Consider the following 26662-nt stretch of genomic DNA (forward strand, 5'->3'; position numbering starts at 1 on the left):
ATCTGTTCCACAATACTGCACTAGGTCTGTGTCTTTTTATATTTTCAGATCGGACCATCTAAGCAGACCTGTGCAAGTATTAACTATGTATTATCTTTGATCAGTGTGTATCCTGCTTGCACAAGTCACTTGATATATGGTGTTTTCCCATTATATATATACACCTACGATTTTGCCACCAATCACTTGATATATGGTGTTTTCCCAACATGTGAATATACCTGCGATTTTACAGCTAATTGCAAGATAAATCTGCATGTTTTGCACACTCTTTTGTTGAAGTGATATATGTATTTTGCGCACCTACTTTTTATGGTTTATGTATTCCTAAATAAAGCTAAGGCCATTGCCCAATCCATTTATTATGAGTCTCACTGGTTTATTCAAGGGGCAATCGGCTATATAAGATGGAATTTATGGGTTGATCAGTGGTCTCGTTTGCAAGTCGGCAGTTAGTCACTATAACAAAGTTTTGTAAACATAGCTCTTGATGTGTTGCAACTGCTGCATTGAAAACAGTTTATATACAGAGGGCAAAGGAATGATCAGGCAAACTGCTACACTCCCTCGTACCAGCAGCAAAAAATGACTGTAAATGTGTCTCGAGTTCATCATAATGACGTACACAAACCACTGAAAACGATAACATAGCTATGTGAAGTAGAAGGAGAAGTAATTTATTGCATAGCAGCATAACACAGGACATAGAAAGTGATCGCAACTCATTGGCAAGCAGGCTTATTCTCTAAACTCAGAACTGCAGCAAATTGAAATCCAAATGGCAACATTAAGGATACTATAGCCAAGATGTGACTATAGTTAAGTTGAAGAATTTTTTCCAAAACAGTTTTTGCCTTAATATTGCCATTTCGATTTCAGTTCAATGCAATTTGATGTTTAATAAATAAACCCCTTGGCATACCTCCAACATTTCAACTGGACCTAAAAGGACACTATTAATGGTGTGATTGATGGGGTTACCAGGGACGGGGCTGGTCTGAGAAATTTTAGATGACTTACTAATAACAATTTATGCAACTAAAATGTAATTTAGAATACACTTATTCTTTCACAGACTGAATCCTAAAAAACATTTATTGTAGTTTAAAGACACATTACTGGGAGTATTATTGCTGTGGAGCTCTGTTATACACTCAGACACATTACTGGGAGTATTATTGCTGTGGAGCTCTGTTATACACTCAGACACATTACTGGGAGTATTATTGCTGTGGGGCTCTGTTGTACACTCAGACACATTACTGGGAGTATTATTGCTGTGGAGCTCTGTTATACAATCAGACACATTACTGGGAGTATTATTGCTGTGGAGCTCTGTTATACAATCAGACACATTACTGGGAGAATGATTGCTGTGGAGCTCTGTTATACAATCAGACACATTACTGGGAGAATGATTGCTGTGGAGCTCTGTTATACACTCAGACACATTACAGGATTTTCCTGGAAGTCATAATTTGACCAACAGCATGCATGCTTCCATGACCAAAACAGTTCCAGAGAATCAGTGCTTGCTGTTGGTCTTGTTCGGTAGTTTAAAACTTAACAAACTGAACAAACTAACGAACATAATTAATATTCTTACCCTGGAGCTTGCTTCCCTTGTTTGTGGGAACATTTCCACTGAACAGTGTCTTTCTAAGTGTTGTAGAACCGAACACAGGTGATCATGGAAGTCCAGCGGTATTCAGGAGTTTCAGTGTCCAAAAATAGTTCCATGAACTCGGCGCCCAAACACCGCTGCTTGTGTTCATGTGAACAAGATGGCCGTCACCTCGTGGTCATCCATAGGAAATGCGGTCACCCAGACAAACACTTACGAACACAGACGAGCTTAACAAGTTTCAGTGTGGTCTCCAGTTCGTGTGGACCATATAGTCCAAAAACACAAATGGAGACTTTTACATTACATTTTACAGGGTCTATAGTCTGTGGGCAGGAGGCTGGCAAGCAGGCTCCTCCAGGAGCTTGTGGCAAACTCACTTGGAAAGGGGAGTTTGTCACACACATATTAGGCCAAAGCAGTTGAGCTAAAAAAACTAACAAAGCTAGAGAACTTTTACAATTCAGCTAATACATATTACCTGAAAGGACCTACCATTGGTCATCTTTTGGAACAAAAGGACTGGGGATCCTTAGGACCAACTGGTAAACTTGGTGACATAATGTAGCATTTCCATTAAACAAATAAGTGGACCTATTTTCACTCATGCACTCATGACCCAGGACCTCTTTTTCCTCATACAGGTGGGAATCAGTTAATAAATCTGGTGGAAGCCACACAATGTTACCTCTTTTCCATGATTGAAATAAACTAAACATATTTCATTTTATCTCATGCATATTATGGGTAGAAAATTGTACATCTTTTATATTTTTCATGAACACTTTAGTAAACATCCAAATAATTGAAAATCAAGACAACTTTTATATTGATAGGCTTTCAGTGTGTGTGTTTTTTTTCACCCCTTAAGGACACATGACATGTGTGACATGTCATGATTCCCTTTTATTCCAGAAGTTTGGTCCTTAGGGGGTTAAATAATAAATGCCCTACTGAAGGTATACCTGCCAACACGAAACATGGAATTGAAATAAGTGGGCCTGGCTTCCAATTGGATTTAGACTCTAAAGTAAAAACTATGGTTGTTCGTTTTCTGTACTTTTTTAAGGCCGTACAAATGTTGCGTAGACTTAATAAAACATTTAGAGTTGTCTTATAGAGTTGTCCATGTGTACTGTTAAAAATCTTACTCAAGGGGGGCGTGTCCTGACACCCATGGAGAACGGTCGCATGTAGCACTAGCTCCGCCGTCAAAAGGCCCACATAACCACAATTGTGACCCATACCATCCGAAAATACCATCATGTCCCAGGCAAAAAGCAAGAGAGCCACCGAGAAGCAAGAAAAGGCGAACTTCTTCACCTCCAAAGCACACCAGGGGAAAACTATCCAGCCCCTGGAACATAGCCAAGATGGCGCAGAGGAGGAAGAAGAGCAGGCCCGCGGGTCGCCACATCCTGAGCCCCAGCTCACTAAAGACCTGATACAAGGCATGCTGGATACCATGTCCCACAAAATCCTCACCACCCTACAAACGTCCATCGGAGACCTCAGGAAAGACCTCCAAGATTTGGGCGCGAGAACCTCCGCTATGGAGGATAAAATGGCGGACCATGCCGAAGCCCACAATACCCTGACACACACGGTGGATGATCTCGCTGCACGCATGGAATCATACGAAAATAAGCTTGCCGACATGGAAGACAGAGCCAGGCGTAACAACCTGAGGCTCCGGGGCGTGAAAGAAACGGTTGGGGCGACGGACCTTCCAACCTATATAGCGGAACTGCTCAGAAGTCTGGCCCCTGACTTACCTTCCGATGTCCTGCTGATGGACCGAGCCCACAGAACAGCACGGCCGAGGTTCTTACCACCGGACAGCCCCAGGGACATACTGGTGCGTATGCACTATTTCCATGCAAAGGAAATCATACTAAGGGGCAGCAGAGCAAACAGAGCCCTGCCGGATAAATTTCACGGCATCCAGATATTTGCAGACATCTCCCCAGCAACGCTGAAACGCCGGAGGGACTACCAAGACATCACAGCGCAACTCCGAGAACAACACATCGCCTACCGGTGGGGATTCCCTGTTAAACTGCTGGTACATCGTGGGGGGAAAAACTTCACCATCTCCACACCAGAAGAGGGCAGCAACCTGTTGAGAGAATGGGGCATAACAGTTCCCACCACGCACAAAAGACCACCGGAGATGCGGAGACTGTCCCCAGAGTGGAGGAAAAACAAGCGGTAACCCATACACACATAAAGGGACAATTGCACAGCCATCCTAGGTTCCCCCACACCCCTCCTACCTTACACTCTAGAAGCCCCTATACCTGGGCTCACATGTTGCTCTTCCTCATTAAAAAAAAAAAAAAAAAAAAAAAAAAAAAAAAAAAAAAAATTTATAATAAATAAATAAATAAAATAAAAAGATATATAAATAAAAGTAAAAGAAATACCAACACAGTCACGGAGACTGGAATATACTTTGTAAGAATTCGCAACAGACTGCATATTTCATCACTGTATATTGGCCATAGGGCACTTCCCCCACCCACCACCCCCCTTCCTCCCCCCTCCTCATTTGCACTAATGGGTCACATAAATATGTTCACTAAGCTTATCCAAAATGGGCCGGCGCGGCGGAGCGCCTGTCTCCTGTTGAAGCCATAAGCTTCATCCCCCACGGCACTGCTGCGCAGAGCCAAGCCATCATATTGGCACTAGTACTGTTTCAGTTAAGTTTATATTGTTACTATTGTTTTAATTGTGACTATGCTCTCATTGACAACCAACTACTGCAAAATGTATATAAGCCACAATGTTATGTTTATTACCGTTGTTTATTGTTTGTGGGCTATGTGGGTAGCCCCTTAGCAGCGGATGTTCACACACGAGCTGACCACACACATCACAACGCTACTTACCCATCTGGGATATATGCCACACTGCGAGTACCATCTGAACAACCTGAGGGGACCCCGCTGCCTAGCTGGACTGAGCTGGGATGGGCAGCGGACCCCACCATAGATAAGCCACACATAACATTACCATACATTCTGAAAGATGACCCCCCATGAGATTTTGCTCTCTGAATGTAAAAGGACTTAATGTCCCTCACAAACGACATGCACTTGCTAAGGAGCTGAAGTCTCAGGGAGCGGATGTAGCGTGTCTGCAAGAAACGCACTTCCGCACAGGCGACCACCCGAAGATACTGACAACCACATATCCACATCAATTCCACGCCACTTCCCCGACAAAATCGAAAGGCGCCACCGTACTGTTTAGTGCAGCAGTATCCTTTTCACTGGTCACACAAGACATTGACTCCAACGGACGGTATGTTATAATCGTAGGCCACATTAATGACGTCCTGTACACAATTGTAAACCTGTATGCACCCAACACAAACCAACGGAACTTTCTGCACAAGATACTGCACAAAGTGTCAGCAATACAGCAGGGAATAACAATCATCTGTGGGGATTTCAACCACGTCTTGAACCCCCAGATGGATACCACTCTCTCACCCCATAGCGCTAGATATCACACCCTAAAACGACAAAGCAAGGCGATACAAAAGCTCCTCATGCTACATCACTATTATGATGCATGGAGGCTGACACATACCACAGAAAAATCCTACACCTTCTTTTCACCGGTACATAACTCCTACTCCAGGATAGATGGGTTCCTCTTGCAGGGTAACTTCCTCAACCAAATTATTAAGTGTGACATAGGAGACATCACATGGTCTGACCATGCACCCCTCACCCTAGATCTTAAAGACCTCTACGATTTTAAACACCGTAGTCCGTGGCGCTTAAACACGTCCCTATTACAAAACACACAATTCAAAACAGAATTAGACACGGCCCTTCAGCACTACTTCGAGGACAACAACACCCCAGATATTTCCCCCAGCACCCGATGGGTCGCACATAAGCCGGTGATCAGAGGACTGCTCATTAGGAGGGCGTCCTACTTGAAAAAACAATCGCAAACCCAACTGCGAATATGGCAGCAAGAGCTGTGCCACCTAAACACACAAAACCAACTCACACCCAGCACTGAGCTGAGAGACAAGATCGTGTCCCTCACCAGGAAGGTTCATCAACATGCACTGGAGCGTACAAACTTTTACCTTACAAAATTAAAAGCCACAAATTACACGCAAGGTAATAAGGCAAGCAAGCTCTTGGCCACCAGGCTCAGGGACCAACAAGTCAAACAAAAAATAGCATACCTCCTCAAACCAAACGGGGAAAAATGTATGATGCCTCGGGAAATCAGCAATGAGTTCGCCAGGTATTATGCAGACCTATACAACCTCAACAAAGACACTAACACCCATCAACCGCTGACAGACAGCATCAACACCTATCTAGACACAATCCAACTACCCCGACTATCGCTAGCCCAACAAACTACTCTGTCCAACCCCATCACAGATAAAGAGGTGGAAGAGGCTATTAGAGCTCTACCAACAGGGAAATCACCTGGCCCGGACGGCTTCGACAATTTTTATTACAAAACATTCCAAACAACACTAACACCACACCTAGTTCAAGCTTTCACAGAAGCAGTCAACTCCGAATCACTTGGAAGGGAGATATTAGCTGCCCACATTGTCACATTACCAAAACCGGGAAAAACCCCCACACATCCCCAAAACTTTAGACCAATTTCGCTCTTAAACACAGACGCAAAGCTGTTCGCCAAAATATACGCGAGGAGGATGAGTGACATCCTCCCCCACATCATACACAATGATCAGGTGGGATTTGTAGCTGGCAGACAGGGCACAGACAACACACGCAAAGTCCTAGATCTCCTGCACAGCTTAAGACGGGACGATCGGGGCGGCCTGATACTCTCCCTTGACGCAGAAAAGGCCTTTGACCGTTTGCATTGGACCTTTCTGGAGAGGGTACTCTCTAAGTTCGGCTTCCCGACAGAATTTACATCAGTGGTCAGGGCCCTATATAGTTCGCCCTCAGCACAAGTACTAAACGCGGGCTTCGTGTCCGACCCGTTTACCATCTCCAATGGGACGCGCCAGGGCTGTCCACTATCTCCCTTGCTATACGTTGTGGCGCTGGAACCACTAGTAACCAGAATTAGGAATAACTCAGATATTCACGGGGTCCGCGTTGGGAATAAAGAATACAAAGCCAATTTATTTGCTGATGATATCTTATTGACTTTGACCCAACCCCAGACATCACTACCGAACCTCCTAGAAGAGGTGGCCACATATGGAAAACAGTCCTACTATAAACTTAACGCGACTAAAACCCAAGCGTTAGGAGTGGGTATACCCAGAGACATCTTGACAACACTACAGACTGCATATACGTTAGATTGGAGGACAGATAATGTTACCTTCCTAGGACTCACTATCACCAAAAACCCTGATGCACTGTTCCACAGCAATTATGGAACACTAGCTGAAAAATTGTCGGCCACATTAAAATCATGGGAGGGGAAGTTCCTCTCCTGGCTGGGCAGAATAGCGGCCATTAAAATGACCCTCCTACCTAAGCTCCAATATTTACTGCGGACCTTACAAATAGCGCTTCCCAAATCTTATATTGACACCCTACAGAGGATGTTTACCAAATTTATCTGGGGACACCGCAAAATTAGAGTAGCATCATCAACCCTACACAAACACATAGATAGGGGGGGACTGGGCATGCCAAACATACGACTCTACTACAAAGCAGCTTTGCTTGCTACAATGATCACCTCACACGCGACAGAAAACCAACCACAATGGGTAGACATTGAGTCCACCTGGACTGCCAAGATCCCGTTAAATCGCCTCTTCTGGGTGCCACGGCGATTGAGACCGGAGTTGCCAGAGAAGCTGCCCCCCACGGACCTCTTACTTAAAATATGGGACGCACACAGGGGAACTCTATGCTCTCGAAAACACTGGTCCCTGGCTGCCCCCCTGCACAGCATGCATATAGCCAACCCCTCATTCGACCATCGCCAGTGGATGTCGGGGGGATGCACATACGTGAGACACCTATACGTAAACAATCAACTAGCGCAATTCCCCGACCTACAGAGCACATTTCAATTACCCTCCAGACTAATATTCTCCTACCTCCAGGTGAAATCCATGTTAACCGACACTGACATGGACACCTCCGCACAACAGCTGACTCAATTTGAGCTAGCCTGCCTTTCTCACCGCACCCCCCGAAAAATACTTGCAATGACCTACAACCTACTAAATAACCAGGGGGGAGACACCGTAGACACACATGTACACGAGTGGCAGATGGACATAGGCTGCACCTTCGACAAGACTGCCTGGAAACAGGCATTTACAGCACATAGAGGCAGGTCCAATTGTGCCTCACACCTGGAGCTCATGCGGAAACTGCAATACCGTTGGTACATGGTTCCGACCAGGCTAGCGCGGATATACCCGGGAACCAATGATCAGTGCTGGAGGTGCCAAAAAGATAGGGGCTCTCTGTACCACATATGGTGGTCATGCACTAAAATCAAAACATACTGGAAGATGGTGGGAGAGGTACTCTCAGAAGCACTGCACCAACATATATCGCTCACACCTGAATTGTGCCTACTTTTTATGACATTAAATACATACACCAAACCAAACTCTATACTGCTCTTCCACATATTGATCGCAGCCAACACGCTTATTGCTAGAGCGTGGAAATCAACAGAGACGCCTCTGCAGCATCTCTTGATCAAACAGGTTTCAACAAACCTGGACTATGAAACAATGACCATGCTCCAATCACGGGCACGGCCAGTCCACGCTGAGGCCAGAGCACAATGGAACACCTATGTTACACCACGCACAGGTGACAAAAAAGCTACACTACCTGCCTAAATCCCAGGTACAGGGAAGAGAGGTGGGAACCTGGGGGGAGGCGAACGCACGCAAGACTGGATCACGTTTACACCTGTAACATCACACCGACACACGAGTCTTCAGGCCTACAAAATCAGGTGCTCGCACGCACAAAAAGATCCCACAAGGCAACCCACAATGTATATAGTTAATATGTTAATCTGTTTGTTCACATACCCAACGCCAATCAGTTCAAATGACTGATGCACACATGAGCCAGAGTACAGGAACAGACAATGTGCCAAGGATACCATATACTCCATAAGTTGCATAGATGTTAAAGAATTTGTAACCTATTGTATACCTGAGGCATAACACCAAATGTATTGAATACTGTACAAAAGACTGTATGAAATGCAATTGTACGATCCGATGGAAATATGACCACTGTGAACTAATTCTTAAAAACCAATAAAAATTGTCAAATTGGAAAAAAAAATCTTACTCAATCTTACGCAATCTAATCTGGCACACTTACTTAGCACAATGGTGTAAGAAATGGTGTCCGTGGCAAACTACCTCAATGTTTCCTAAAGCTCAGAGCTGTAGGAGGTAGCGCTGGGCTTTACACTACATTTCATGTTTGCTACCAAGAATCATCTGAGGAGGTGACCCATGCACCCAAAGTCATGGAAAATCCAACTGACTCTAAAGAGCATTTTGAAATCAAAAAGAGGTTGATCCGACCTATGAGTTTTACTATATACTCGCAGGTTGTTACTCTGGGAGCAGACCAGCTTGCCATGGGCAAAGAAACTATTAACTTCCAGTTTACCAGAGAAGCAGGATACCAAAGAGAGGACTGTAAACCTGGCATCAAAGCAAGACAGTTGGGCACTAGCAATTCCTAGATTGTCTCCTCATTTAAATATTACATTGAGAATTGTAAAACCTTTGTTAATGTGAAGGACTGTTGGCCATCCCTGTGGCTTTGCTTATTCATGTAAGGTTGCCTCTTTTGTGAGTAAGACAGGTTATACAGGTAAATCAATAGTAATTTTAACAGCTTAGAATATAAACATCCAGTTAGGCCCTTCAGGATTAGGGTTAGAAAAATTCCTAGTTAAACAGCTTTGCCGTATGTAGAACCAGCAAAGCAGCTTTTGTGCGGAAACTCATATTTTCACTTTTTGGCCAATGCAATATTTATTTTTTATAAACAACATATTGTAATTTGTATTATTTTGTGGATTTTCTGTACATATGTGGGGAATTTTATGTTTTCTTCAACTTCAGTTGAAAAACACCTCTGTGATTTGTGCAAATTCTTTAGCTGACAGTTGGGGCTCCTGCCCAGCCATCTCGAGTTTGCTTCCTGGTGTTCTATATCTGGGAATGCTAAATAAATATCTCCAGTAAGAACAGTGTGAGTTCATCATTAGACTCACTTGTGCAGTGTAAAGAAAATTCACTGCATTCTTAACATTCAAGAGCACTTCACAAGCTTTCTCTACGTAGGCAGCCAAGAGTGGAACAGTCTGATGGACATCCTCGCATGCCTTAAAGATATGCTCCTCTCAGCAGATTTCTGATATGTTCTCTTGACGTCCGATCAACTCCGATTCCCACATTCATACTTCTAAATGTTGGGAGGTATGAGTCTGTAGCTGTCTTTTGCAGTACTTTACTGACAGATGTCTAAGTCATTCTATGTCAATATTGTTGCACATTCATAAAAATATAGAATTACACCAATAATTACTTTAATTATTTCAAGGAAGGATTATATTTATAGTGTGATGTGAATGTTTAATTTTGGTAATTAGTGATACAACATGCAGGATCAACTGACAGTGGGGTTTCATTTACAGTTCCAAGTCATTTACTTAGCTGGAATATCATATGTTGTCAATTGAAATAAGACTTTGCTGCAACATTTCTTTAAAATTACAATTGCTGAGCTGCGTGCGAGACTTGGTCCGCTGCCTTGCACTCAATCCTCACAATAAAAGGCTGATTCAGTTTGCACATTTTCAATGGCTCTTGAATTACACAACCCAGTGCTTTTCAGTGCACAGATTAAAAGGGCAACACGAGAGACTGGCTGTTTGTGATGCAGTGGTTACTGAGTTAATCCTATTGGAAGTGCAGGATTTTCATCACAAGAGATGTAGGAAAACGTCTGATGGCTTCAATTTGTTTGAGAAAAAATATTTTAGTAAAAAACACCCTGAGATAAAGTAAGACAACTTTGAGAACAACGAAATGTGTGAAATGTATTTGCTAGAACACACACCTTGTTCTGTCATTCTGAATGAGTATCAGATATTTTCTGTATATTTATACTGTCTTTCTGCTAAAGGTAAATATTTTATTTTATGCCGAGCTGTCATGTTGCTAATGGATGTTTTTTGTTGTTTTTTTTATTTTTCGCGGGACTCACTTTTGGTCTTTTACATTGTACCATTCAGGGTAAGAGAGAGAACTCTGTTCCATCACTTTTTGATGATATTATTATCTTCACTTACTCTCAATGCCCTGTATGATATGAAGTCATGACTCATACCACTTATACTACTAGCTGCTTGCCATAAGGTAGAATAGTTATTAAACTGAAATAAGTGTAATAGAAAAAATGTTAGAATATCGACTTACTGTCTTAATTTTGCATATGAATGAAAGTTGCAGTGTTCGGGAAAGAACTTAGAGTTACTACTCAGGTCTAAGTAGAGAGGGCCCAGTACATAAACGGATGGTAGTATATCATTGGTCTGTATCACCTCATGGGATTGTGTGGGGTCAGCATCCCATGTCCCAAACTTTTCAAAGTGTTAGAATTCCAATATTTTTATAGCCCTACAGAAGATTGCAAGTAATAACAAAGGGTCTCTCATCTGTGTAGATCCTCAATGTCTCTCGGACCCACATAGTTGGTTAGCTTCTAAACATTTTATATGACTGGGAGTGTCCTCCAGAGACATTTCTCTAAATAGCTGGATCAATATACAAGTAACATCCTGGAATGGTTGACCCTCACATTTTAGTAGATATTTACTTGAAGAGTTCGGTCAATATTTCCCTGCACTAATATTGATAGTGTAATTATGTTTTGTTTCTTCACCTTTAAAGAGCCTGATGCTATGAATGTTCTTCTGAACGGCACATCTCAATTAGCCTAAGTAACTTCTGTGATTTCTGCAAAATCAAACGTAGATATTGAGCCTGAGATCATATCTGTAACTACTGTCAATGTATCAAACGTTCATTGTGGTGAAGTACGCAGTTTATAATCTCAGCCAATGTATTAATAACCGGCCTTCTGATACTCTGTAGATCACACAAGTCCTCTTCAGTATTTTTTCTGGCTACGTAACAGGGGATGAAACAGAACTCTCTTTTCTATTAACCAGTCTCTCCAGTGATATTCAGAAACAGGTACAGGCAGGGATGTATGTACCACAAGGCAAACAAGGCATTTGGGGGGGGGGGGGGGGGGGGGGAGGTTGGACGACAAAAAATGCCACCCCAAGCTCCCAGACAAATGCCTTGTTTGCCTTGTGTTCTGGGGCTGTCCATCTTACTGTGAGTGAGTGATTGAGTGAGTGTAGCTGTCAGTGTGTGTCTGTGAGTGAGAATGGGTGTGAGTGTGTGTCAGTGTGTGTATGTCATTTTATGTGTATCTGAGAGTGTATGCCTGTCAGTGGGTGTGTGTGTCAGTGTGTATCTGTCCCTGAAAGTGTGTGTTGGTTAAACAGTGTGTGCCAATGACTGTGTGTATCTGTCAGTGAGTGTATATCAGTACATGTATCAATGAGGGCATGTGTCTGTCAGTCAAAAAGATGGCCTTGACACAAATGGGGGGGGGCAAATTTAGATTTTGGGGGTGCCCTACCCTAATTTAGTCGTGCCTAGGGCAGCAGAAATCCAAAATACACCACTGGGTACGGGTACAGTGCATGGAGGCATATGATGGTAAGTCATGATTCGAACCTCACCAAGAACACAGCTCTGCCTCCACAGACCCAGAATGCACCATACAGGTTTGAATTTGTCAATTGGAAGTGTGCCATTCTAACTGCATATTTTTTCTTTTACTTTAACTAGTTTCCCCATCCCACCCATTAATGTCTCTCTGCCTCACTGGTGCCCCTCTGCTCCCCCCCATTTATGCATTTCAATCTTCCATCCCTGTTTAATGAACACAAGCCATGCTAATTCCTGATGCATTATCTGGCTGAACCCGATGATAAGCATTACCCAGCGGACTGTTTTTTCAGTATATATAAATGGGATAAATCAGTAAATATAAATGGTTGACTACACGCCTCCTGGTCTTGGGGATTACATATAAGGATGTGGGGAACAATGGAAAGCTTTAGATAAAGAGGTAATCTAAATGATCATCATGTTCTAAAATAAAGTGATTTAAAACACAAATTAAATTTTTTTTAAAAAATGCTTTCTGTGCGATTTTTGACAGTTTATGTAAAAACTTCAACTGCATTGTGACATTAATCTCAAATTTTAAAAATATGCTACAGAGAGCTCTATATATAGAACAAGTTAAATAGTAGTCGGTATTGTATATTGTGTATCAGTGGAAATGCAAATAAAAGTGTAATGTATTGCTCTAGCTGAAATTAAATTAGCCCAAGCGAGTTTACATTATGAAAGTCAATAGTTCCTTTCATGAAAAGGTAAAGCTGAATGATTCAGTTAATAGCAACGTGAAAGATTATAGCTTAACAATAAGAGAATCAGGTCAATCTGGTTCTCAGGTGCTCTGTTACCTGCAGAGAACTGAGCCCCACCCACTTCAAGTTTCATTCTGATGTCCCTTTTAGTTTAGTGCCATTCACCTGCTCTCAGTCTTACATTCAGGATTATACTGCTTCAGTCCTGACAATATAGACACACAACAGGCTCTACCAAGGTAAGAAGTGCTTTCATTTTATATTAAATTGCAAAAAATGTGTCGATATTGTAACCAACAATTAATAGAGCATGTTTCCCCCCAAAATATTGAGTTTAAAATCAATATTATTTAACAAGGACAATGAGAAGACTTTGTCTCAGTCAAATTATTCTCAGTAAACTGGGAACAGATTATAGTTTGTATTGCAGGAAAGAATATATTAATATATATTATAAGACATCTGAAAATAAACATTTCATAATCTCTGTATAATAAATCTCATTTCCTTGTTAAAAAAAAAACAATGAACAAAAAACAAACATAATTACTAATTGTGAAATCCGAATGATAAAAAAAAAGAGATTATATATATTTATATATATAGTGTCAACATTTCAGTCCCATGTTGGACTTTTTTCAAGATTTACATCACACGATTTACATTGAGTGCTCGTTTTCCTGGTTAACTATATTATATAAATATATTTGGGCTCAGAGTTCTATGTATAGCATTTTTCAATTTTATTTAATTCTAAATTAATTTATTACTTACTTTTCCTTTTCATTTCATTTGTTTTAACATACAAGAAAAAGTATCTGAGAGAAATGTATTCCTATTGCTTTCAGTGATTTATTTAAAATTAGCATTTAATTAGGGGCTGTAAATAAGCTTGCATAATAGACTGAAAGATTAGACATATGTGTAGCAGCCCGGCAGGTAGGATGTTGGAATGTTGGGTGGATATATGGCTAATCATGTGATTGGACTGATAGAATGGCAGTTAGGAATGTAGCAAGAATGACAGACGGTTAGTCTAATAGTTAGGCCAATAAAGTGTAGGTTAGTCATAGGTTAGACCAGAGGTGGCCAAAGGAAGACCCTCAATTTTTGTAGAATTACAATGTCCTTTATGATTTGCCTTATTCTACAACAGTTAGATATCTACATTTGACCATAAAAACATTCAGATTAAGTAACACTAAGTTGGGTTAGCTAGTACAGTTTGTAAATTCCCTAACTACAGAGCCTGCTCAGAAACGCAAGTTCACTGGTTCAAATCCCAGCAAGGTCAACTCAACCCTTCACCCTTCTGAGGTCAATAAATGAGAACTATCAATTAGTAATGAGAATGAGAAGTTATAATTACATATATTATTATTCAGCTACATTCTTTGCTTAATTCCAAGAATGTACACTGAAAAGTATTTAGAATATTGGGCAGACTAGACGGGCCGAATGGTTCTTATCTGCTGTCACATTCTATGTTGTCATAGCAGTAGGCATAGCTTTAAAGTTTGTCACAGCAATTGAAAAAATAAATAAAAAATCTGCCTAACATTTGACTTCTAAAATTAATTTTGCCTTTTAAAATGAACTTCCTTAGTAGTTAATTTAGTTTATTCATATTAATTGTATCTAATCTAAACCCTAAACCTACATCCAAATTGTCCCAAAACAACGTACTTAACTAAACAAATACAAATCATATTCTTACCCTAAATGGTATGTTAACCTTAATTTTAATGCCAACGCTAATGTTAATGCCAAAGTTTAACCTTAATAAGAAGTCTAATTTCACAGCTCTATTCCTATGACTAACCCTTATACTACCCTTAAATAAAACCTTTATTTATAACATAAGTTTGTAAATACCAGTTAGATTACTGCTCCCCCCTCCTCCCCATGGATTGCCCTGAATACATTGTTAATGTCCTTCTACCAGCGGTGCTCCTGCTTGTCTCGAGTACGAATGATCTCTTGGCTAGTTCAATGAGAAACATTGGGAGACAGAGCAAGTCCACATAGAGACACATTGAAACATACCATTCTGCTTTGTGCTACATTCCTTATCAAAATGTATGAACACAGGTCAGCCAGTGACAGCACTGAATGATTTGAAGCACAGAGCAACCTGCATTAGAAGGACACATATAATATGGATATCACTGGCTGTTTATAGTGTCTCTGACTGTCTGCAGCCTGGCTGTGAATTCAAAGTTGCTCACTAAGTGCTGTGGCAGGCTTATTGTGCAGCAATCTGCAAAACATACATTTTTTTTTGTGTGCAAAAACTTTAAAGATTTGAGCACGGAAAAAAAATACAACACAGTTATGAGTCCAAAATCTATTGAATGCATTAAAGTTGTATTAGTGCCTGGAGTGCTCCTTTAAGAACATAATAAAAGTGCTGTTTTCTCTTGCCATTGCCACTTTTATAAACTGAGAAAGAGGGGAGACACTCTTAACCCATGAAGCACTTCATCAAGCTGTACTGGTTAAGGGGTTTAAATGTTTCTTTAATCCTAGCCCTTTGTCAACCTTTTTTAAAGGGATACGCCATGCCCTAAAAAAAAGCATTACGTGTGAAGAGTGTGCCCTCTTTTTTTTTTCAAATTGCATAAAGTGCAGGTTTTAGTAGAAATTGACCCTTTTATAAATTAACCTGGTTACACCCCCTTGGCTTTCAAACTGACAATAGATCCGGTTACTTCCTGGTTTGTTTTGCTCAGTGGAGATAAACTCAAGAGGCAGCAATTGCCCAGAGCACTTGCAAAGACTTCCCATTGAGCTGCATTGGAAAGTCATTGGCTGGACAGTCACGGAAAGTCTGGGCTGGGTTAGAAGGCGAGGGGTTAAATGTAAACACTGCAGACAAGAGATCGGCAGGTTTTGCAAACTGGTTTTCAATAATTAAATGCATTAAATGTTTTTTTTTTTTGGGGGGGGGGGGCATATAAATATTTATTTTGTATTTGTGCTGTGGAGTGGTATTTTAACCTTTCCTAGCCCTTATGTTAACCCTTACCCTATTTCTGTCTCTAGACCAGGACATTAGTATGAGTTATGATATTATTATTACTATTATTATTATTATTATTATTATTATTATTACTACTACTATTATTATTATTATTATTACTATTATTATTACTATTATTATTATTATTATTATTATTATTATTATTATTATTATTATTATTATTATTATTTATATAGTGCCAACATAATCAACACCACTTTACAATTATAGATTTGGGATAATTGACATTAACAAGCTGAAGAAGGCCCTGCTCAAAAGAGCTTATAATCTATGAATTTATAACATACAGAATAATCTTCCCTGTCTGATAAAACACAGAATCCCTGAGGTGTGATACCCAGCAATAGAACATGATAATAGATTTCTTATAGATTTGCAACATGATAAGATAATCCAATCCCAGCAACAGTCTTCCATTGTGATGAGATTACAGGGGCAGCCTTATATGTGCATTGCTGGGCAGCTATATGGCATGAGGGGTTAATTGATACCTCAGTATATAGGTGGATTTGCATGAACTGGGCATCCTACATGCCATTAATCTTGCCCTACGGCAAAGGACTTTTCACAGCTGTGGCATAATGCCATAGTGATCAGATGTCTGGGGCAAGTACAAGTGCAGCTATATTAAACAAACTCAACAAGAACTATAACCACTTCAGCCCACTGTAGTAGTTCTTGTGCCAGGAGTGCCATGCCTTATCCCCTTGTAAGATTTCAGTTTTGCTCAATACCTGAACTCATATGTTGGCTGAGAGCCTATAAATGAATGCCTTCATCAGTATCTGGCCTCTCCTGTATGAGAACACAGCGAGCAGTGCCGGTAAGTGTCACGCTGTTTGACAGATTACACTTGGATGGTAGCAGGGCACTCCCGGCTCCATAAATCCTAGAACCGACTGTAGAGGGCATAGAACTTGAAGTGTTCCTTTAGAGAGAAAATTGAGGTGAATTGACAACCCCCTACGTCCCCAATATATCTCCACGTTAATGTTCCATTTAGCATATTTTAAAAATGTTTACAGTCTGATGACATTTTTGAAATCTGCAATACCCAAAATACTAGGGATTACTTACAGATATACTATAGTATCCCTTTAGGTTCACTGGTTCAAGTAGTAGACATTCTGCTCTACCCAGAAATGCCCACTGAAAAAGTTTATACAAGTCAAAAAAGCTAATTTCAGAAGAATCCCATATAGCAGTTGTACATCTTGTCTTACTCTACCAATAGGAGGACAAGATACACCCCTTACGAGGCGCACCCCAAACTCTAATGCCACTTAAAGAATGTAGACCATTCCCAATAAATTATAGGTGTTGTGTGCCTATCATGGGTAAACGTTTAGCATTGAATGAAATCCCACCACCTCAAAAAAGGTGTAGAGTAGTGATGTCGCGAACATAAAATTTTCGTTTTGCGAACGGCGAACGCGAACTTCCGCAAACGTTCGCGAACCGGCGAACCTGGCAAACTGGCAAAGACTTCAATGGGCAGGCAAATTTTAAAACCCACAGGGACTCTTTATGGCCACAATAGTAATGGAAAAGTTGTTTCAAGGGGACTAACACCTGGACTGTGGCATGCCGGAGGGGGATCCATGGCAAAACTCCCATGGAAAATTACACAGTTGATGCAGAGTCTGGTTTTAATCCATAAAGGGCATAAATCAACTAACATTCCTAAATCACAATGGATATGTATTGACACCTGACATATGACATATTGACACCTTGACATATGGATTGACACCTGTCCTCAGAGACCCTGATACACACTGACACAGAGCAGAATAGGGACTGTTCCCCCTACATAGGGTCACTTGGCAGATATGGATTGACACCTATTCTAAGGATCCCTGATACACATGGACACAGAGCAGAATAGGGACTGTTCCCCCTACATAGGGTCACTTGGCAGATATGGATTGACACCTATCCTAAGGATCCCTGATACACACTGACACAGAGCAGAATAGGGAAGGTTCCCCCTACATAGGGTCACTTGGCAGATATGGATTGACACCTGTCATCAGGGACCCTGATACACATTGGGGGGACCTACTGTCCTCCCCCCCGCCCCCACCCCTGCACGGTGGGTGGGGGCCATAAAAATAATGAAGGGGGACCTACTGTCCTCCCCCTGGCCCCCACCCCTGCGCGGTGGGTGGAGGCCATAAATCACAATGGGGGGACCTACTGTCCTCCCCCCACCCCCACCCCTGCACGGTGGGTGGGGGCCATAAAAATAATGAAGGGGGGACCTACTGTCCTCCCCCCCGGCCCCCACCCCTGCGCGGTGGTTGGGGGCCATAAAAATAATGAGGGGGGACCTACTGTCCTCCCCCCGGCCCCCACCCCTACGCGGTGGGTGGGGGCCATATATCACAAAGGGGACGCGTTTCGTCTCTCGGACTTTCTCAGGAGCTATGTGCACTAGCTCCTGAGAAAGTCCGAGAGACGAAACGCGTCGAGCGACCAAGAGCCTGTCAGTGTCCCTGCAATTTGTGGATCATATCCAGCCAGCTTTGAACTACTACTCAACCTGAAGTCTGTGGAACTGGGATCCTAACATACAGAGAGGACATTTAGCCCAAGAAGGGGCTGACAAGCTTTCTAAGCACAATTAAGACATATGTTTTTATTGTGCAACTACATTTGTGAGTGCAATTGTTTTTATTATTTTTGTTTTATATGCTATTAAATACTTCACTATATACTTTTGCTTTTATCTCTTTACATGTACACCCATGACTACTATGTGGTAAATATGTTCACACGTTTGTGATTGTGGCGCCCCCGGTGGTATATGTTGTATAACTATACTTTTGTTCTGTCTGGGGGGAGTATCTGCAGTAACACAGAGTGTCTGGAGGGAGTATCTGCAGTAACACAGAGTGTCTGGGGGGAGTATCTGCAGTAACACAGAGTGTCTGGGGGAGTATCTGCAGTAACACAGAGTGTCTGGAGGGAGTATCTGCAGTAACACAGAGTGTCTGGGGGGAGTATCTGCAGTAACACAGAGTGTCTGGATGGAGTATCTGCAGTAACACAGAGTGTCTGGGGGGAGTATCTGCAGTAATACAGAGTGTCTGGGGGGAGTATCTGCTTTTAACATTTATATGCACTGAAAAAAAATAATAATAATAAATTGAAAAAAAAAATGAATGCAGCTTCCGAATAAATCGTAAATGGATGCTGTCCAGGAGGTGGGAGGGTCTGCTGCTGATTGGCTGGAATGTGTCTGCTGAATGTGAGGTACAGGGTCAAAGTTTACTCAATGATGACGAATAGGGGGCGGACCAAACATCGCATATGTTCGCCCGCCGCCGCGAATGCGAACACGCTATGTTCGCCAGGAACTATTCGCCAGGGAACCGTCCGGGACATCACTAGTGTAGAGCAGTTATTGCTGACCTCAGCACCCCAAAAGCATTTTTTGAGCCATGTTTCCTGTGATGTTTAGCTAACCAAGGTCAGTCGAAGTTATGACTGTAGCGGATTGTATTAAGGCTGTCCTCAGGAATTCGTATTGAAAATGTATTTGTGTAATTGTTTCCCTGTATATCTGTAAAGTGTATGTAGCTTTCGTATGATTGTTTGGTAGTTTCATATGAATGAAACTACCGAACCATCAGACCACCCGAGTGAGAAGTGTGTGCCTCGTTAAGCGTTCACCCTCCGTAAATCGCAGCTTAATTGATACATTGTATGTGCCTGTGTGGTCGCCGTTCGGCATACGAACCACGTGCGGCGGCCATCTTACGCAAGAAAATCTCAGCGGTGTTTGGTTGTCGAGTGTCTGGAACTCAAATCGGACACTCGACAACCGAACACCGCTGAGACCTCCAGAGCTCCATAACTCCCGAACGGAGAGACTAGTCAGCACCTCATTCAGTAAAATCAATGTCCCGAACAAGGAAATAAATACGAATGGAGGATTAGCTGTGGATGGCAGGTATTTCTATGTATTTCAACTCCCGAACAGAGACCGACCGCAAGGCCAAAACACATGGAGCCTTTTTCGGATACCACCTCGTGTGCGGACGGTCAAATTACACCCTCCACCTAACTCCTGAACCCCTGGTCCGATCTGGGTGAATTTTGGATATGTTAGTCACCTAGATCAGGGCTACCATGGTACCCAAAGTACTATTCTAACTGCTTGTTTTGGGGTACATCCAGAATTCGGGGAAAACTACAGTATGTTTAATGGGATTATGTGTCACACTGGGTGGAGGAGATCTGTGGGAGGTAACTGTTACATTATTGGCTGCTGTACTAATTATGGTGAATCCCTCCCTTGCATGGGAGAATGCTTTAAAAGGAGGTTGTGTGGATTAAAAGTCAGTTCTGGTCCTGATGCTGTGTGTTGTCCAGTCATTGGGATCCGTATTGGGATATTCGTGGATTACCTTGCTTGCTGTGATTATTACTTTATGGTATTTTTATTACTTGTTCATGAGCCTCACTGGGATCTTTAGTGGAGTTAACCTGTGAAAGACCAGCTCTCCGCTACAATGACTCTCCTCGTGTGCTTCATGTCAGAATAACTATTAACTATTTGGTGTCCTATAACAGATTCATTGTTTCCTAATGGCTGAAATAATTTTTAGGGATTATTAGTTGAACAACCAAGAGAGCCACCCCCTCCTGCTCCCATCTCGCAAATCACCTCTAACCACAGTATAAATATCCAAAATGAATTAAAGAGGAAAGTGTCATCTACAATGGAACAGTAGTTAGTAGATTTGTAACCAAGTTCACAGACAAGAAAATTCAGTAACTAAATCCAAAATAATACCATTATAAAATGATTTGCAATGTATAAGCAGTTTAAATAAAAAAATCTATAATTGTGGGAGTAGAGTTTGAACAAGTATTGTATATTTATTCAGTAACAATGGTGGTTTTTTTTTTTCTTATATGAGTAACAAAAATCAAAGGTGTGGTCTGGTTAAATGGTGAATATTTTCTGAGGAAGGTGAAAGTGAGTGGTGAAATATCAGCACTAAAGCAGTCACATGCTCGAAGGAGGAAATAAGAGGCTGTGACGGCAAACACAAATAGTTGGCAAGCTTGTATCACTTGTATGGAGCAATTCTAGGGCAGAGTTCTAAATCGACATATACATTGCATGGTTTCCATGGTTACTTCTTTGCTTTTCGGTTTAGAGCTCTATGAATCTTTTTTTACAAATAAAACTTTTTGTGAGCCAGATGTGTCAGAAGTGTGGGCTACTTCGAAAACATCATGTTGAGGAGCCATTAAACCAACATAAACAAATTCAACTAGTCAGTTCTCAACCCACCACAGCTTGGAATTTAAGGAATATACCCCATTGTGCTTTGCTTGCCTCTATGGTCTTTAAAGGATTTGACCCCAATCTGTACTACCGAGGGCATTACAGGCTGATGTTTCAGGTGACAAAGAAACCACTATGAGGACTAGCTGCTTAAAAGATCCACTGGTTGATCATTTAATGCAGACTAACATGGGAAAACAGCAGAAAGCTGATAGAAATCGATATAGTCTCTATTTGATAACGTACTGTCTACTTAATGCTTTACCATGGTAAAATCTGGCAAGTCTGCCATTACCATTGCAGATCTTGTCAAATTTTATTTCAAATCACAACAGTCTGTCATAATCCACAACGTTTACTACCTAATAAAGTCAATAATTACTACCCATTAAAGTCAATAATTACTACCCATTTAAGTCAATGAGGATAAGTCATAAAACATTTCAAATTAACAGGGAGGTTCATTTTGTTTCTGTGTTCTCCGAACGGCGATATTTGCTGATATTTGCCATTACAATCCATTATGATTGATATGAAAAGTTATTTTATGACGAAAAGACTGTGCCGTTCAAAAAAAAGCTACATGTACTTCTGTTTAGATTTATTGCATGGAAGGTTAATTATGCACAACTGAACCAACTGTATTTTATAACATGTCTCCAATGTATTTATTTAATTTACTTAACAGTTTTATCATAGAGCTCTTTTTACAATGTATGCACAAATAACATTGGTCTTCATCATGCAAATAGGAAATAGATAATTAGACAAACTGAAATAAAAGTAAAATGGAACTCTGCCTGTGTGCTTACAATCAGTGTACCATACACAATGAGTATGATAAAGATAGAATCTAGAAGTATTGCATTACAATCACTATGCATTGAATATGGAGAAAATAGAAGTCAATGAACATACAGTGAATAAAGTAAAAAGCAGATACAAAGAGTTAGGTTGATCATTTTAACTTAAACGCAAGAGGTTGTTGCCCACACTGCTGGAGATAGGAGTGAAGTATGGTGAAATATGCTGTGCTAAGATGGACAAGAGATTTGGGTTAGAAAGTGATTAAAGATAAAATTCATTTTACGTTGAATGTCAATATTATAAAATCTGTGCCATATTAAGTTTAACAAATTTAGCAAAATAACCCAGCAGAATTTTTGTATTTTCCAGGTACTGTGACCATTTGCACCATAAAACAACTCACAATGCACCCGTCTGTGAAAGATGCTTTGGTATTTTTTATTTTTTCAATTATGTGGACAAACTGTGTATGTACAGATGGTACAACCACTGCATACACCACAATAAGCAGCACAACTGAAGTTCAAACTAATTCTACCCCCGCTAGTTTAAGCAGTGAAACCAGCACCGCTGCTACCGACATTCAGACTCAAAACACAACAACCACCTCATTCCCAAATACTGCTTCCACATTAGCTGAAAGTACAGGCATAACTCAAACAACATTAACCACTGATGGGAAGACAACTACAACAAACAGCAGTGCGGGGACAGCTGTAACAGCATTCAATACTGAAACAGGCTCAACAATTTCAAGCAGTATAGCCACAACAACCTCAAACACATTCACATCCCCAGCAACACCACATAATAAAACAGACATAACCACATCATCTGTAACAAGTAGTACGGAGACAGCCCTGACAACTTCAAATGGTAATACAGACACGACCCAGAATACAACTACAGAAACAACACATTCAAGCAACAGTACAGAAGCAACCTCTACCCCTTCAAGCAACACTACAGAAGCAACCTCAACCCCTTCAAGCAACACTACAGAAGCAACCTCAACCCCTTCAATCAACTCTACAGAAGCAACCTCAACCCCTTCAATCAACTCTACAGAAGCAACCTCAACACCTTCAAGCAACACTGCAGAAACAACCTCAACAAATAATAGTACAGCAACAGCTCAAACAAGTACGAACAATAATACGGAGACCACACCAACAAGTACAAAGAATAGTACAGAGACCAGTTTAACAAATACATATAGTAGTACAGAGAGCACTACAACAAATAAAAACAGTAGCACACAAACTACCCCACCCAGTACCAGTGGTACAGAAAGCTCAATGACAACAAACATCAGCAGTGGTGGCCTTCCAAATGTAAAAGGTAAGAATGTGTTTTTTTTACATTTACCATTGTAAAGATGTTTTGATAAATGTCTTGTTCTGAAAGTAACAGAATGCATTCTGCAATGCTCATTGTATACTCTACAGAAAGGTTTTCTTAGCCCTTAGTGATTTTATTGTTCATTAAAGAATGTCAAGACTTGTACAGGGTACTCTGAAGATGCCTACCTGGAGACCTTTCATGAGAACTGAATCTGACCCATTGTCCACCTGCACACATTTATTGGCATGATGGTTTTTACAAATTGTATCTGTATATGTGACCTCAACTGGAACAAGTTAGCATGTAGAAGGGGCATTAACATTTTCCAGTCAATCTATGGTATTTGGTGGCATTCACCTTCCTAACCACAATTCAAATCCATTATGATTGACATGAGAAAAGTTATTTTATGACCAAAAAGCTGTGTGCCTGTCAAGAGTTGTCTTCATCCACAGACTGGATATGTTAGGCACACCATGAGTACCAGGTCCATTCTCAATCCTCCAAAAAAATAAAATGTAGCTGAGTAGTGGGAAACAATGGTAACTGTAAATGTAGATGTACTGTCACATTCTAGAAGCTAAATAAATGTAAATATGCTTAGATTTTATTTCATGCAAGTCTGTGTTGGCACAGCCTGGCATCTAATGCAAATGCCAAGTGCCCCATTTTCTCTCTGCACTATGGAGTCTGATGAATATAATGTATGTACTGTGATCTGACAAAATAGTACGGGAAGTATAAGCAGCTATTTGGCAAACAGATACCAGTCACAAGAACTAAAGTCTGCCAAATCCATTACTCACCCTGACATAATAAAAATCCACTACACCACTGAATCCCGAATCCAAATTGTAAACATTATACTATATTGTAATGTAAATGTTATATTATTCTGGTAGCCACGACACTTGATTGAGAGCCTGTATTTTTGATTTATATCAAGTTCTAAAGCAGGTGTACCCAGTCTAGCTGTCTTTAGCTGTTGCCGGCCTCTGCTTGTTTGTAGATTCTGTGGTATGATAAGAGTCTTTGCTGGACAAACCTGGTCTAAAGCTTCATTCTACCAAATCAAATATATATAGAGTGATGGTTTAGCCAAATAATCCAGTATTAGGTTTAAATTATTCCATTCATTGAAATGTTTTATCAATATTATGCTTTCAGACTCAAAAAGCGATGCTGGGGTGATAGTAGGAGCCATCATTGGATCAATTCTGGCAGTTTGTCTTGTTTGTCTAGTGGCTTTCTTCTTGTGTGGCTCAAAGAAATCGAGCTCCTTCTCCCACAGAAGACTGTATGAAGATATACGGAATGAACCAGGTACAGTACAGCAGAGTTCTGATGTCTTTGAATTAGCGTTGGTGTGACTGTGATTGGTGTATGATGCGATCTTGCCTACGTACATACCTTAATTTGGAACTCTTTCATTCCATATTTGCTATCAGGTTCCTTAAAAGATACTGTACGCAAGGTATATGGTTATTTGTATCTATCTGATTTTTCACACATACTTCATAACTAAAAAGTATTAATGCTTAAATATATTTCAGACCCTGTCCAAATTATCGTATGACAATGGATATCAGATATGTTTAACTTTTCATATAAACAATATGTTGAGATGAATATACAAAAATGTAATTGTTTACATTTACATCATTTACTTTTTTCAATTATCCGTTTTTTCAATTATCTGTTTAGCAAAAGGAATTTGGCAATAAGGGCGAATGAACATATAATTAAAAAAATATATAAATAAAGCTCAATCTATAGTAAAAAAAAGGGGGGGGGGTAATATGTATGATTGGGGTGACTATTTCTTGAATATGTACATAGAAAAAATAAAACATCTTGAGTCATTTGAGATAACTGCATCTGAATTATGGTGGTCTGAGCAGTTATGTTTTGTCATGGTATTGAACAGCGACAGACAACCTTTGATGCTCCAGGTTTCTGAACTACATTTACCCTAATGATCTTACAGCTGTAATGCTTTCAAAACATCAAGGGAGATGTTGTCCACAACATCTGGAGTGCAGAGGGTTGTCTATTTTGGTATAGAGTTATTTTCATAGACATGCTTGTAAACAAATACATCTATATAGAAAAGATTATGTTGTATGTTCCTTTTAATGTATTTTCCATTCATATACACATATTCCGGGTTTTTTATAACTTGTTTCTTTAATTCTTTAGTGTTAAGACTGGACAATGAAGTCAGTCCATACGATGTCAGTTATGGAGATTCGTCTTATTATAACCCAACAGCGATGGAAGACTCTTCTTTTCACCGTTTACCAAATGAGACAATTGCAATGGAAGATATACGACCTCATCATCCCTAGAACGCTAGATATGACATTTAAGAAAAAAAAACAAGGACAGTATTTTTAATTCCTTTGTCATGTTACTCATGACAGTATATGGTCCAAGCCGATCCCAGCTGCTGCTGCAGAATTAGGGATATAAAATGACCTGAATGAATTGGAATGCCACTACTTGGGAAATTTCAGAATGTTCCTACATTTGTTCAACCTTTGGCACACAGGCACATTCTATTAGTTTGCTCAAATTGCCTTTCAACCTTGCTTTTAAGATACAACGTTGCTGCATTTAATTGATGATTTTATGCTACAAACATGATCATTTTTGCAATGAGCATTTGAGCATTGCCAAAAACGGATCTAAGCTATTTTATGAAGATTTTTACACAATAAGCACTGCCTACAATATTTCTTTTAATGGGATGCTGTTTAACTCAACGTAGCTGGCTACGTTGTTGATTCTGACATAGGTCTGAAGTTAGCGAAAACTCAGAATTGCTATCTTTAAAATGTTAATTAGATGCACTGTGCTCGGCTGTGTTAAACCTTCGTGCAACTTTGCATACCCAAACTTCGTGCAACTTTGCATACCAAACTGCAATCAGAGCTTGCCATTGATGCCCCGTAAAGTTTACGCAGGTGTATAATGTTCACAGGAGCAGCATATATAATAAGTGGGTGCATGGAACAAACAATTAAATAGTAGG

At 40.6% G+C, this 26662-nt stretch overlaps 2 protein-coding genes across 3 annotated transcripts in view; one reads left to right on the top strand and one right to left on the bottom strand.

The window, feature by feature from the left end:
• ANO3 (anoctamin 3) overlaps positions 1-26662 on the bottom strand; it is a 349289-nt gene that overhangs the window by 36784 nt on the left and 285843 nt on the right. The gene's annotated exons all lie outside the window — the stretch shown is intronic.
• On the top strand, positions 13285-26519 carry MUC15 (mucin 15, cell surface associated). The gene is made up of 4 exons (XM_063438315.1): positions 13285-13368; positions 22654-23625; positions 24796-24951; positions 25828-26519. Exons 2-4 carry the CDS (start codon positions 22689-22691, stop codon positions 25974-25976), a joined length of 1242 nt encoding a protein of 413 aa, XP_063294385.1. The 5' UTR covers positions 13285-13368; positions 22654-22688; the 3' UTR covers positions 25977-26519.

The sequence above is a fragment of the Pelobates fuscus genome, chromosome 12 (assembly GCF_036172605.1).
Source record: "Pelobates fuscus isolate aPelFus1 chromosome 12, aPelFus1.pri, whole genome shotgun sequence".
In the NCBI taxonomy this organism is placed as follows: Eukaryota; Metazoa; Chordata; class Amphibia; order Anura; family Pelobatidae; genus Pelobates; species Pelobates fuscus.